Genomic DNA, 13204 nt, shown 5'->3' on the forward strand with positions numbered 1-13204 from the left:
AATTATTCTTTAGAAAGCACACATTTTTGTTAAGCTTAGTTGAAACAGTATGTGGTACCAGACTCAGTTCATACAGAGATAGAAGTAAAGTTACCTGATTGTAGGAGTTTGTAGATATATTCAGTATAGGTATTGATTTTTTTCACAAATTTCTTTTATGAAGGGTCAAGTAAAATCTGATGAATATTGACAAAAGTATATTTGCAAAATGAATAATGAATAGTACAAGTGTAAAAATAAATCATCTTTGAATAAAAACCCTCATTTTAATTTAAACATAAATATTTGTATATATTTTCTCTAAATAGAATTTTTACAAACACATCTGTACACTTGTTTAGCATAAAACATATATGAATAAATGTTATATAAATCTATTAAGAGATAAACAACAAAAAACAATATGAGAGACATGAAAATTATAGACTGTAACAATATGCTCTACATAAAACATGTCGAGCATAGGTTTGACTTGTAACGATGGGAATAGTCTCCCTTCTGTGTAAAAGAAGTAGAAAAATAAGTTAACAAAGGAAATGTAATAATTTAGAAATCCATAGTGAGTGTAAACCACTTCTAGGCAATGAAGGACAGACAAAAACAATTCCTGAAGAAGAAAACAAATGGTTATATAAAGATACAGGAAATAACACATCACAGACAAACTAATACTGGTGTCCGACGTATATTTATGGTTTGTATTATATATATACTGGTAGAGTAAATCCATGACTTGGCACACACTGTCCTTGGACAGCACCTCTGACAGTAGGTAATTGTGCAACAAATTCTCAATATTTCAGAGATACATCACAGCACTAAATTTGTCTCATGTTAACACCTTCATTTTAAAACTTGGATGACTTCCTTTCCAATTATTTGGTGAAAGTAGGAAAGGAAATTTCTCAAGTGTACAATCAGCACTTGTCTTAGTTGTTCCGACCAAGACAAAACCTGTATTATATAAAATGGGACAGACAGATTTCCGAGGGGAATTCAATACAATGTTAGAGAGACAATGCTACTTAAGAAATACATCCGACCATACATGTCAGCCAGCCTCCACGTGTAAGAAGTGTAGACAGCACTGCCCTAACTCTATGATATAGTCTCTCTTCAATGTTTGATGTATTATATTTTTTGCAAGTAGCAAAAGCTTTAAAGAAAGGCTTATTCATTACACAATCATTTTCACATAATAGTTCAAATGTTTCATTTTTTCCTTCAGTAGTAAGTTCCATATCAGTGCAAATTTGGGTGTTTTTTGTCCTTTTCTAGTGTTTCAAACGTTTACGCAGATGCTTGCAGCTGGTATGATTTAGCATCATGGAGGTGGTCATCATAAAATACATCCCTGGCTTTGATGCTCCTAGAACAAACAGACAGAAAAAAACCACTGGAAAAACTTATCTAGAGAATAATTTTATAGACATAATAATATAACAAGTATAAACATACAATTATTAAGACAACTGGCCTCCAAAACATATTCTGCCTTAAGGATCCCTCTACCACTTCAAAAAACAGTAACAACGTTTTGGAAACTGTTTTTACCAGCATGACTATAGCTTTGATGCAACATTTCTGAAATGCCACACCATCCATTTGAACAAAATTGAGGCATCTTGCTTAACAATGGTCCAAACCAAATTTCAAATTTATTCAAATTCCACTCTGATGCTCTGGACTAGTTTTAAAGGAAAAGTTCATGAACAGAGGGAGGCTGCACTACCGTACATAAGCTCACCAGTCCTTTAGACCAGGTTTAAATTCATGTATTATATATGTATCTATGTTTACAGAGAAGTAAATACTTGAATTTAAATACAAATATTTTCTCAACAATGACCACTTCTTAACACTCAGACACCTGATCATTACCTAGCGACATATGGCTCCAGTCTCCTCAGTGTGGCAGTGGTGTCCAGGTCGTTACCATAGGAGTGTACGGCTGTGCTTTTTGTAAATCCATCCGGTTTCTGATGCTGTAATCCTCCTCTGGTGTGTCCTGCACGGTCTATACCCTGTGGGTTAGGGTCAGGACCAAACCTGTACAAAAATTATACACTTTAAAAAATGGACAGGGCAAACAGATTCATTATCCTCATCTGAAACCCAAATAATGTGTACACATCTACAATATAACTTGATCTTGGATAATAACACCTGTTTTAATATATTTAACAAGATGAGTTTAAAAAGTTTTATTTATAAGCCACCAGTGTATAGGATTAATGATGTATGTAGCTAGTATTTAGTAAGTTCTAGACAATGTTGTACACCTCTTTCTGAGAAGTGATACGAGAATGTGTGACAACAAATAGAAGAGTGATATTCCATGTTGGTATTTCCAATACTTGCACTGCCACTACAGATTTCTTCTGTTTGACTGTTCTAATGATTGCTTGGAAGATCACTTAAAACTAAACCAATGAGGTATAAATGAAAGTCCTACCATGTGTTTGACCAGTCACAATGCAGCATCCTCATTGACTATGTGTAGGAATTGTCCGTCATCGAACATGAGAAAGGGACTTGGATAAGTATACTACATCAGCAAAGTTTGATAAAAATCTGATCTTTCTTTCACAAGAAATCATGGCGAAAGCAAAATATGGACAAACAGACAAACTATAGGGCACAATATTTTTACTAACTAGAACTGTAAGCCAAAGGCTAACTTATACCCCCTGCTCCTATATAAACTAGAAGTGTACGTTAAAGGCTCAATAAGGCAAAGCATGCAAAGCAATCCATAGTCTTCAACCAGTAATGATTTCTTTATTGACTGAGCTGTACACTTATTTAAGTATGCAAGTCACTGACATATTTCCTGTACTCCATCCCCATGCCAAAACATACTTACATACAAAATCTTGTTAGCCCAGATGAACAAGTTTTGCTGAAATTGTCCTATTAGTTAAGGAAAAATTGTGAGGACAAAGATTTTTAACAAAGGGCAATAACTCTTCAAAGGGTCGAAATGAAAAAGAGTTCTAGCCTGATGAATAACATCATAGGGTAATTACCATATCTGTAAACTTTCATTGAAATCGGCTGTTTAGTTAATGATGCAGACAAAGGTTTATTCAACAAATGGCCATAACTCCTTTTTAAAGGGTTGGAATGAAAAAGTACTTCTTTGATGCACAACATCAGGTTTACCATATTGGAAACTTTCACTGAAATTGGTCCAGTAGATTAGGAGAAGTTGTCCGGACAAGAATTTTTCAACTAAGGGTCATAACTCAATAAAAAAGGTTTGGTAAAAAAAAAAACTGGATGCACAACATCATTGTCTTGGAGGAGTTGTCTGGACAAGCATTTCTTAATAAAGGGCAATAACTCCATAAAAAGGATCAGAATGAAAAAAATAATATCCAGATGCACAATATCAGGTGGTAGTTATCATATCTGGAAATTTTCGTTGAAATTGGCCCCTTAGTTTTGGAGGAGTTTTTCAAAAATGGGCCATAACTTTGTAGAAAAGAGTCAGAATGGAAAAAGAATACCCAGATGCACAGCTGCAGGTGGTAGTTATCATATGTAGAAATTAAATTAAACCAATTAAAAACCAAAACTTTAGAAGTTGTCCAGACAAAAAGTTTCAGAATTTTCCAACAAAGGTCCATAACTTTATAAAAAAAAGGGTCAGAATGAAAAAATAATACCTGGATGCACAACTTCAGGTGATAGTTATCATATCTGGAAAGTTTCGTTGAAATCGGTCCATTACTTTAGAAGGAGTTGTCCGGACAAAAAAAATCTACGGACATACAGACAGACAGACAAGCTGATTCCAGTATACCCCCCTAACTTTGTTGCGGGGGTTATAATTACAGTTATGCATTCTTATTTAACTTCACCTACCTGGTAAGATAGTGTGTGATGAACCTTCGAGGCTCATCAGCAGTAGCTACAAATCTGTCATTGTTTTCACTGTAGCCAGAAAGTTCCTGTTTGCCCGCACTTGTATGGTCAAGACGGTCAGATTCTGTCTTGTCAGGTCTCTGTTTACCCAGGAATGTCTTCATCGTAATGCTTCAAATAAACATGATCATACTGTAGAGTTAACAAACACACAGAGCATATACCATACTGATGTACAATTATGAAACTTCTTAACTTAACAGAATATGCCTACCTTCTTTAAAGATTCACTTTTTATCTATAAATTTCTTAAAGAATTGGGCTATTACAATATGAAAAAGTTTTTAATAAATTCATTTTCAAAACTTTCTTTGATGGAGTCATTTAAATATATTACAGTGATTGGTATTTATGAGTTATAAGTTTTAAAATCTAAATGGTATTGAGACCTACCTTGAGTAGTTGTTTGGGTTTTGCATATTGAGAAACTCTGTGGGATCAGCTTTCTTAGTCCTTTCTAACCGCAGATCAGGAATATTACCAGCTTTATCATATGCCTGTCAACAGCAACAACACACAATATAATTCACTTACACAATAGGGAATTACACATAAAAACGAGAGGTTACATATGTACAATGATGAAATCTTTATATAACTTCAATTCACTCATCAAATAAGATCTATAATAAGAATGTCTACTTACATCTCCCATGACCCTCTGTACATACAGGGGCTTGACTTTCTCGCGGGTGAAGCCTGTACCTCGCTCGGACCCAACAGCCAGACGTGGTAGACCTTCATCTCCCTGCATCATTATCATCATGTTAAACGGATTGTACAGACATAATATACTATGAATCTCAAAAACAGACAGGTAGATAAACAATTCCATTTCCAAATTGAATTTCTGTTTTCACAAAATATCTTTTGCTTTAACAACGTATTTTGAACTATTTTGAACACAACTCATTCACTTGACATACGTTCTTCATGAATACACAAAAACACAATATTTAAACCTTTTTAATTTCTTGTTTTGACAAAGGAGTCAAATGTCCTGGTGGCATCAGTATTGTGGGTAAGATTATCCTATTTTTCTTTATGTTATGAAATATTTGTATGAACAATAAATACTACAGTCTTCTGCAGTTTCATATTTTAATAGATGTCAGAACTTGTCTATGCAAACTTTTTCATAACTGTTGTTTTACTAACATTCCTGGTTCCAATGAACCATGAAAACTGTAAAAGTACAAAATGAAAGTTTAGAGTTTGTACAGCATGTATACGTATAGTCACCTATTGGTGACCTGTACAGTAACAGGTGATGTTTTGGACGAGGAAACTTACATGTGGGTATTCTGATCGAAGGAAGTGTGTCTTCATTATACTATTTCCTGTTGGACGCTGAGTATCCCATCCCTGCAACAAAAGTTTTGAAGTATTTTACCAAAAACAATAAAAAATACATGAAATGGTTGTTAAAAAGTATTTTTCACAGAAAACATGAAAAACATACCTTTACCATTTGTTCAGTAATCTCATAAAGATTACAAAGAATCTTTTCTTTTACACAGATTTTTATCTTCATAAAAGCTCTAAAATTTGTGAACAATTTGTAATTTAATTATTGTTTCATGAATTAAGCTAAAAAATGTGCAAAATAGTTCAATATACAAATACCCACTAACTTCCAAGGGTATACCAATACGTAATTTACTCACCGGCTTTTCATTTGGATGAGACGATCCTGGAATGTAGGTGATTGGTTCCACATTGTAAGCGTGTGTGAAACCTGACTCCTCCTTTGGACCAGTGGTCTTGGTTGATACATCCACTACAAACACAAAGGAAGGTTCATGTTCTGATCACAACATTGTAAAATTTTAAATATGTATAAAGTGTAAATAAGATATTTGTTCTTTTCTTTCTTTTTTACTCTTTTTGCCTCTTTCCACTTTAAAACAACAACATTAAAACTAAATTACAAACAAAAATTTGTTCCTATCACAACCATATTTTTATACAAAAAACAAGTTGAGATATTTTATGTGAAATTTTATCAATATACTAAATTTCATGAAAAGACATCAATGATATTTTTTTTAATTACCAGTGATGTAACAAATGACTATCAGACAAGAACTGTACGCTATTTCTGACATTTTATCAAGCACATAATATGTGCATGTATTAAGCGATCTGATGTCTGGTAAAAGGTGTAAGAGTTTATACATCTTATACAAGGTATTAGGACTTACTTCTGTCAGGCTGGTCACCGACAAATCTTTGTTTGGTTTCTGACAACATGTATTTTGGACCCTGTTGAGTGAAAAATATAATGATAACATGACAGTACCACAGTGATATTTTTTGCCTAGCTTTACACCAGAATATAGGCTGCTTCCCCAAGTAAAAAAGGTGCTGTATTTTCCCATAATGAAGAAAAGTTGAGGAATATCACCTCAATTTGAATGAAAATAATGCTACAAAATGTACATTTCTCAAGGCTGTTGTAAAATTTAGCAGAAAAAACAGTTAAATAAAATATTTCAAACATATTTATTTTCAAATTAATTTGGGGAAGGGTTGGGTTGGAGTAGGAAGATTAATATATGAATTGTACTAGTAATAATTAAACAATGAGGTATACCAGGGAATAAAGTTTCCAATTAAGAGTAACCCTGCAAGCATCAACCTACATATCCACAGTTTTCCAGTTCCACAGGGTCTCTTGATCGGAGTTTGTGAAGTAGAGGTACAGACTTGGGCAGGATGTCATTCGGAGCAGTAGCTGCCCGTGTATCTATGAACACTCCATTCACCTGTACATGTCGAAATGAAAATTTTGATAAATAATGCATTTCATTGTCTAAATGTGTCAAATTCTTTTTTGTAACATCAAAGTTATCACAATAGAAAAAATGTGTCTGATGCTAACCTCTTTCTCAATGGGAGTTGTGACTGGTTTCTGTCGCACAAAGCCAGATCCAACTTGATGAACATTTGCAGGAAGAGGTTCTCTACCACTGTTTTCTTTGTATGGTTGATAATGAATTTCTGTCATGCTGTGGTAATTTCTTGAACAAATATCACTGTCAGAAAAATAAGAACAGAAATTTATCACATAAAGGGATCATTAAAATATTTAAAACCAAATATTAATGCATATCTTATAAATATCTTATAAATTACATATTCTGTTTACCAATAATTAAGCTTCATGTACTACAGGTCTGTTTCTATTTTGTTTGAACCGACATACCAGGTAAATTTTAAGGGTAACTGTATTCCATAGTGTATTCTAAATGTAATTTATATAACGCAGTGGTGGCATGAAATGATCAACACCCAATTATGTCATTAATCAAAATCATTTAGTTTTTATGCGTTTCATCATCAGGACAATGATAAATATATACAGACTTAGGCCCAAAGACTGAAATAATGATATGACATACAATAGAATTATAGATATAATCTATCACACTTTTGACAGGACAAATGTATAAATAGGAATATAGCTGTCTCTCCCACTATAAGCTACATATAATGTATTATATCAGACCAGTAAAAATATACAATACAAAAGCAGTTACATTCTTCCTTTCAGCTTTTCTTATTTGATAATGTGCATGGATGGAATAACTAGCTAGTGTCATTCATTCAACAGCCTGCAAATCATGTAATCCAATAGGAAAAGTTTGAAAAATCAATCTTAAACACTTAAGTGTATCCGTAAGGGCAATCAGATTTAAAAAAAAAATGCAAATTAAGGGATATTTTCTAAATTTGTTTAAAAATAGGAGTTTTTTGAGCTTGTGAGTTTTCCTGAGATGATTCAAGAGATGAGTAAAATGAGTTCAGAAATATGAATTTTGAACACTAAATTGTTTGATATATTCATTCACAACATCAAAAACTGGAAAACCAAACAAGAAAGCACAATTAATTGTAGTATCTAAACCTGTTGAATAAATCAAATGATTTCCCATACCTAAGTACTGGATTATCAATATCGTCCAATTTTTTACTGTAGTACACTGCAGGTCTGAAGTTGGACAGGTAGCCTGTGCCTGTGTGTCGCCCTGGCCTTGGTTTGAAGGCTTCCCAGTATCGTCCATATGTGGTGGAATTTGTGGTGTTGTAGAATTTCATCGTGTTGATATCAGAGCCATGACTCTCCTTCATGTGCAGAGTTCGGGTACCTGTAGGTAGAGGCCCCATTTTGAAAATGACTCTCCTAGAGAAGAAAAAGAATTAAATATTAGCCCATTAGTTGACAAAGATATACAATCAGTAGACTTACACTTCTTCAGATTAATGTTTTAATTACTTCAATGAGATGGTTTTTCAAAAATAGTTTTTAATACATGTAACTATAGACAGCTTATCATTATGGTCAATGCTACAACCAACAGTATGTCAGTGGGTAAATATATAGGTTGCAGCGCTTCCTCTGGATTTCAGTAAAGCTTAAATCCCACAACAATGTGTGAAGAAGCTACAATGGCTTCTACAAAAACTTGACCATCATGGTATCATGGATATATACAGGCCTTTTTTTTGCCGAACATGGATCAATTCCCCTCTCCAATATCAGGATGATTTTTCCCTATTTCAGCCTTATTTTCCCCTATTTGAGTTACAAATTTCCCCACTTGTAACTAAGTACTAGCATAAATATCTATCTTGGTTCCATTTTGTTTTTATTTTGTGTCAGTTCCACAACTGAGTGATTTATTTCATGTTTCCTGTGGTTATGTTAATTGTCGCTGCTGATATTGCACGACTCTGTTTACAGCTAGCTCTGTTTACAGTATACAATATCTAAATAGTCACACAAACGCTGATTTATTCTAATGCATATCTGTCGATAATGAACAGCCCTAACTGGACAGGTCTGACATTAACCTACAGTGCATGTTTTCCCCTATTTCAAAAAGGGTACTAACTTTCTATTAAATCCTACATTATTCTCTGTATTTATGGTACACTACCTGGAAATGGATTAAGGCCTTATAAAACTGATAAGCTGGATGAACACAGCATCAACTAAAACGTGTGTATGTCCTGTTTATAATGTTTCCAAGTGACAGTTCTCAGACCTTTAACATAAACAACAAGTCTGTGTGAGTAAAGTAAATTGCTATACACTAATTATATAAGCTGATGATGACCTTTGTTTGTTATGGACCACTAAGACCAGGGAAGATGCACACATATTGCAGAAGAATCCGAAAGCCTCTGAAAGATGGGAACACATGCGGCAAATGTTTTTCAATTTGGAAAAGTGTACTGTCATGCATATTAGCAGCAGAGACATTAATGACAGACCTACCATCACAAGCTACCCACTACCTGGTCACTCTTTTGGGAGTACCTCAGGATGGCTACGAGTGAGGAGCAATGCAGAAATGAACATGTAAGAAACATCAAGGCCAGAGCTTCACAATCACTGGGATACTTCAAGAGGAACTAATTGATTGGTATGGAACTGGTAAAGGAAGGGCATACTAAACCAATATAACAACAAGTGTAGAGTATGCATCACCGATAAAAAATGTTTAACAATATTGATAAACTTTTAGGGACAACCAATTACAACCAGTGTAAATTCTGTTCCGTCCAGACACGTACAGTTGATATAGTTAATATAGTAGACTAGTAGACACCAATGGAAAGCTTCAGGTAGCTTCTTGCAGTGTGTTTTAATATTCCTATACAAAAACATGACTTCTGGTGCGTATTGATATAGAGGAAATAATATCCAGAATCTTAGTCAAATGCAGGTTTAAAAGCGAGTTAAAATACTAAATGTTCTGGACAGAAACTTGCTAATAGCAAGAAGCATTGAATTTACAGGGGTGATCAGACCAGAACTTGTTGAGTCTGTGTTTAAAATTATTTATACTTTGGGCATTTGCCAAATGGGTTGACTATTCCAGGACTCAACAACACTGTTGCCATAGCTTTAACTGCTTATTTGTCTGTTGGTTATCTTTTTGAATAGCTTTCTCAGTTTCTGTTGTTCCCTAAAGTGAGCAGCAGCTACATAAGTACCAATATTAATACCTGGCTTCCTCTGCCCCGGACGCAATATATATATATATAACACAACCTTGATTTCGTTGTCAGAAAGTTACAATATCACAGTTACACGTACAGCTACATATGTAGGTTTGTCATTACAAATAGCATACACATGATCAGTAACATCATCCAGAATTTAAGAAATGAAAGTATGAATCTACAGTGATCCAAAGCTTGGCTGACAATATATGTGATCACGTACAAGATCCTGAATAACTTTGTGGACATATAACCGGCTTATTATAAATACACATCCGAGATGCAAATATAGGTGGATGGTGTAGGCTGTGAGAAGGACACTTAAGAAAGGAATATTACACACACCATGCACATTTTATTTCAACCATCTTTGGGTGCCCTTTTAAGATTAGATTTTTTCTTCTTGAGATGACCCCTCCTCCCCCGGCCTATTCCTTACTGCATGTTGATCTATATATAAGCATTTCCCTATTTTTGGCATCATTATTTATGTTCACACGAATTTTTCATAAATAAGCCTAAACAGTTTATTCGAGTTACCAAGAGTGGCTGCTGACATCTAATGTGTAATTATATCAACCAATTATGCTGAAGAGCACATGAAATCTGAATTGAGGGAAATATAATCCCGTTGATCTTCGTTAAACGGGTACATAATAAACAATGACAACAATACAGGAGTGAAAATTACATATTACAACAAATACTTACACAAATCTTATCTGTAAACTAAATGCTTACGATGTAAACAAAGCGAATGGAATCAGGACAGCTCTTACTCCATTAAGAGCTTGGTCGTTGTCACAGGCAACATTGAACCTTTGTGCACACATTACGATGACATCATGCAAAAAGAGAAAACAAGGGGCATAACTCGAACTTCATTTCCGCGGGCGGGAAATACTAATATTATAACTATGATAATGTAGGCCGACTGTTGCATACTTGAAGTAGTGAATTTTAATTGTTTCAATTTACTCTCTGTGATTTTATTGACCAACCAGGCTATAGTCGGTTGTAAAAGCCTTTAACAGGATTGTGTTATCATGTTCAACTATGTACCGACTTATAATTCTGCACACATTAAAAAATTAAATACCTTGAAAGTGTTGGGTAGATATTCAACAACATCACCCAACATGAAGCATCAGGACCTGACAATATACACGACAGATTACTTAAAGAACTAACATCTCAGCACCATTTCTCACAAAAATCTTCACCCGCTCTCTCACTATGTACAGAAACCGCGCACTACCATCAGATTGGAAGCACGCAAACGTCAACCCAGTATACAAAAAAGGAGACAAGTAAAACCCAACAAATTCGGTTCGATCCGGGTTGTTTCGCCCGAAATCCCATTCGCCCTAGGTTATTTCGCCCGTAAACCGCAAAAACATTGTTTGGTAGTTTCTATCAATTTTAGTAGTTTTAAGTCACAATTTAAGTCTTCTTAGTCTTCCATATCATTAAAATCAATTTTATTAATAAAAATGTGTTTGAGTTGTTTTTAAGGGAGTGTAACAAACGGCAGCTGTGAAAAGCTGACTCCGCACTCACACCAACTTTGCGTATTTGTCTACATGAAATATACCTATAACACCAATGTAGAAAGTTATCAATAAGTGTATTTGATACATTTAAATATTAATTATTATAAACGTATAATTCTTTATTTTTTGGGCGAAACAACCTAGGGCGTACGGGATTAAAGGGGCGAAACAACCCTTAACGCGAACGGGATATAGGGCGAAACAACCCGTTACCACCACTAACCTGCGTCACATGGAAACTCATGAAACACATCATAACAAGCGCCACAATGACACATCTGGAGAACAACAACATATTATATGACCTACAACACGGCTTTAGATCCTCCAGATCCTTCGAAACACAGCTCACCACATTCATACACGATCTCGCATCAAACAACATCAACGGACAGACATCATCATAATGGACTTTGCCAAAGCTTTTGACAAAGTCCCATACACACGATTACAGTACAAACTCAAGTATTACGGGTTAACCGTTAGTGATTACAGACTTTCTTACAATCAGCTAAAATACAAGTAACCTCTGGGTTTCCTCAAGGAACCTGTTTTGGCCACATCCTCTTCCTCATCTACACCGTTGACTTCCAAGAATACATGCAATACAGTACACAAAGACTCTTTGCAGACTACAGCATCATATACAAGACGATACTACAATATGACCTCGACACAGCGGAACAATGGGAGACAGACTGGCGTACGAATTTCACCCTGAAAAATGCAACATACTCAACATTACACCAAAACGCAACAAACTACATTATGACTACAAAACTCTACAACCACACTTACACACTAAGAAGAATCCAGCAAATACTCAGGCTTAACATTACAAAATAACTTACGATGGGACAAACACATAAACAACATTACAGCCGATGCCAATAGGTCCCTAGGTTTTCTCAAACGTAACTTAAAAATAAATCCATCACATATAACAGAACATGCATACAAAGCACTAGTCAGGCTAAAACTTGAATACTGCTCTTCTTTTTGGGACCCACACAACATAAACCAAATTCAACAAATAGAAAAAAAACCAACGAAGAGCAACACGCTACGTAAACAACAGATATCACAACACCAGCTCAGTAACAGACATGGTCCACAAACTACAATGGCCAACACTACAAATACGACACTTTCACATAAGAATTATCTTTTTTTTTTTTACAAAATAGTACACCAACTCGTAGCACTAAACCTAAAACCTATACTCACACCCGTAGACCCTCGAACCAAACATGCACACCCTTACGCAAAACTAAAAACACATATCTGCTACAAAGGACACCTACACATATTCATTCTTCCCGCACACAATAACACAATGGAATATCCTTCCCATAGCAGCAGTACAATGCAAAACACTCGAAGACTTCAGGGAACACATACACTAGATATGCAGCCCTTGAAGCCCGCATCACACGCTAGTACATACGCCAGCTTTTACCTTTTATCTATATACCCTGTACGAAAAACACATTATCTAATCACTGTAAATAATCCCTTCTGTCACGCCTCTGTGCACAGGTTCCCAAAGGTTTGATTTGGGTTGTTTTGTGTTTTACGTCCTATTAACAGCTAGGGTCATTTAAGGACGTGCCAGGTTTTGGTGGTGGAGGAAAGCCGGAGTTCCTGTAGAAAAACCACCGATCAACGGCCAGTACATGGCGACAGCCCCACGTAGTCCTCGAACC

At 35.1% G+C, this 13204-nt stretch overlaps 1 protein-coding gene across 2 annotated transcripts; it reads right to left on the reverse strand.

Annotated features, from left to right (window-relative positions):
* Positions 1–574: 574 nt before the first annotated feature.
* On the reverse strand, positions 575–10765 carry LOC110456396 (protein phosphatase 1 regulatory subunit 32-like). Of its 2 annotated transcripts, none has more exons than XM_021507112.1 (12): positions 10657–10765; positions 7871–8116; positions 6815–6968; positions 6576–6698; positions 6135–6195; positions 5598–5710; positions 5224–5295; positions 4577–4678; positions 4324–4427; positions 3871–4041; positions 1882–2049; positions 575–1369 (listed from the first exon to the last, which is right to left on the reverse strand). In XM_021507112.1, exons 2-12 carry the CDS (start codon positions 8098–8100, stop codon positions 1291–1293), a joined length of 1377 nt encoding a protein of 458 aa, XP_021362787.1. In that variant the 5' UTR covers positions 8101–8116; positions 10657–10765; the 3' UTR covers positions 575–1290. The 2 variants fall into 2 exon arrangements, with proteins under 2 accessions (XP_021362787.1, XP_021362788.1); XM_021507113.1 differs by having other exon boundaries at positions 10687–10751.
* Between the last annotated feature and the right edge of the window lie 2439 nt (positions 10766–13204).

The sequence above is a fragment of the Mizuhopecten yessoensis genome, unplaced genomic scaffold, assembly GCF_002113885.1.
Source record: "Mizuhopecten yessoensis strain PY_sf001 unplaced genomic scaffold, ASM211388v2 scaffold8745, whole genome shotgun sequence".
NCBI classification, from domain to species: Eukaryota; Metazoa; Mollusca; class Bivalvia; order Pectinida; family Pectinidae; genus Mizuhopecten; species Mizuhopecten yessoensis.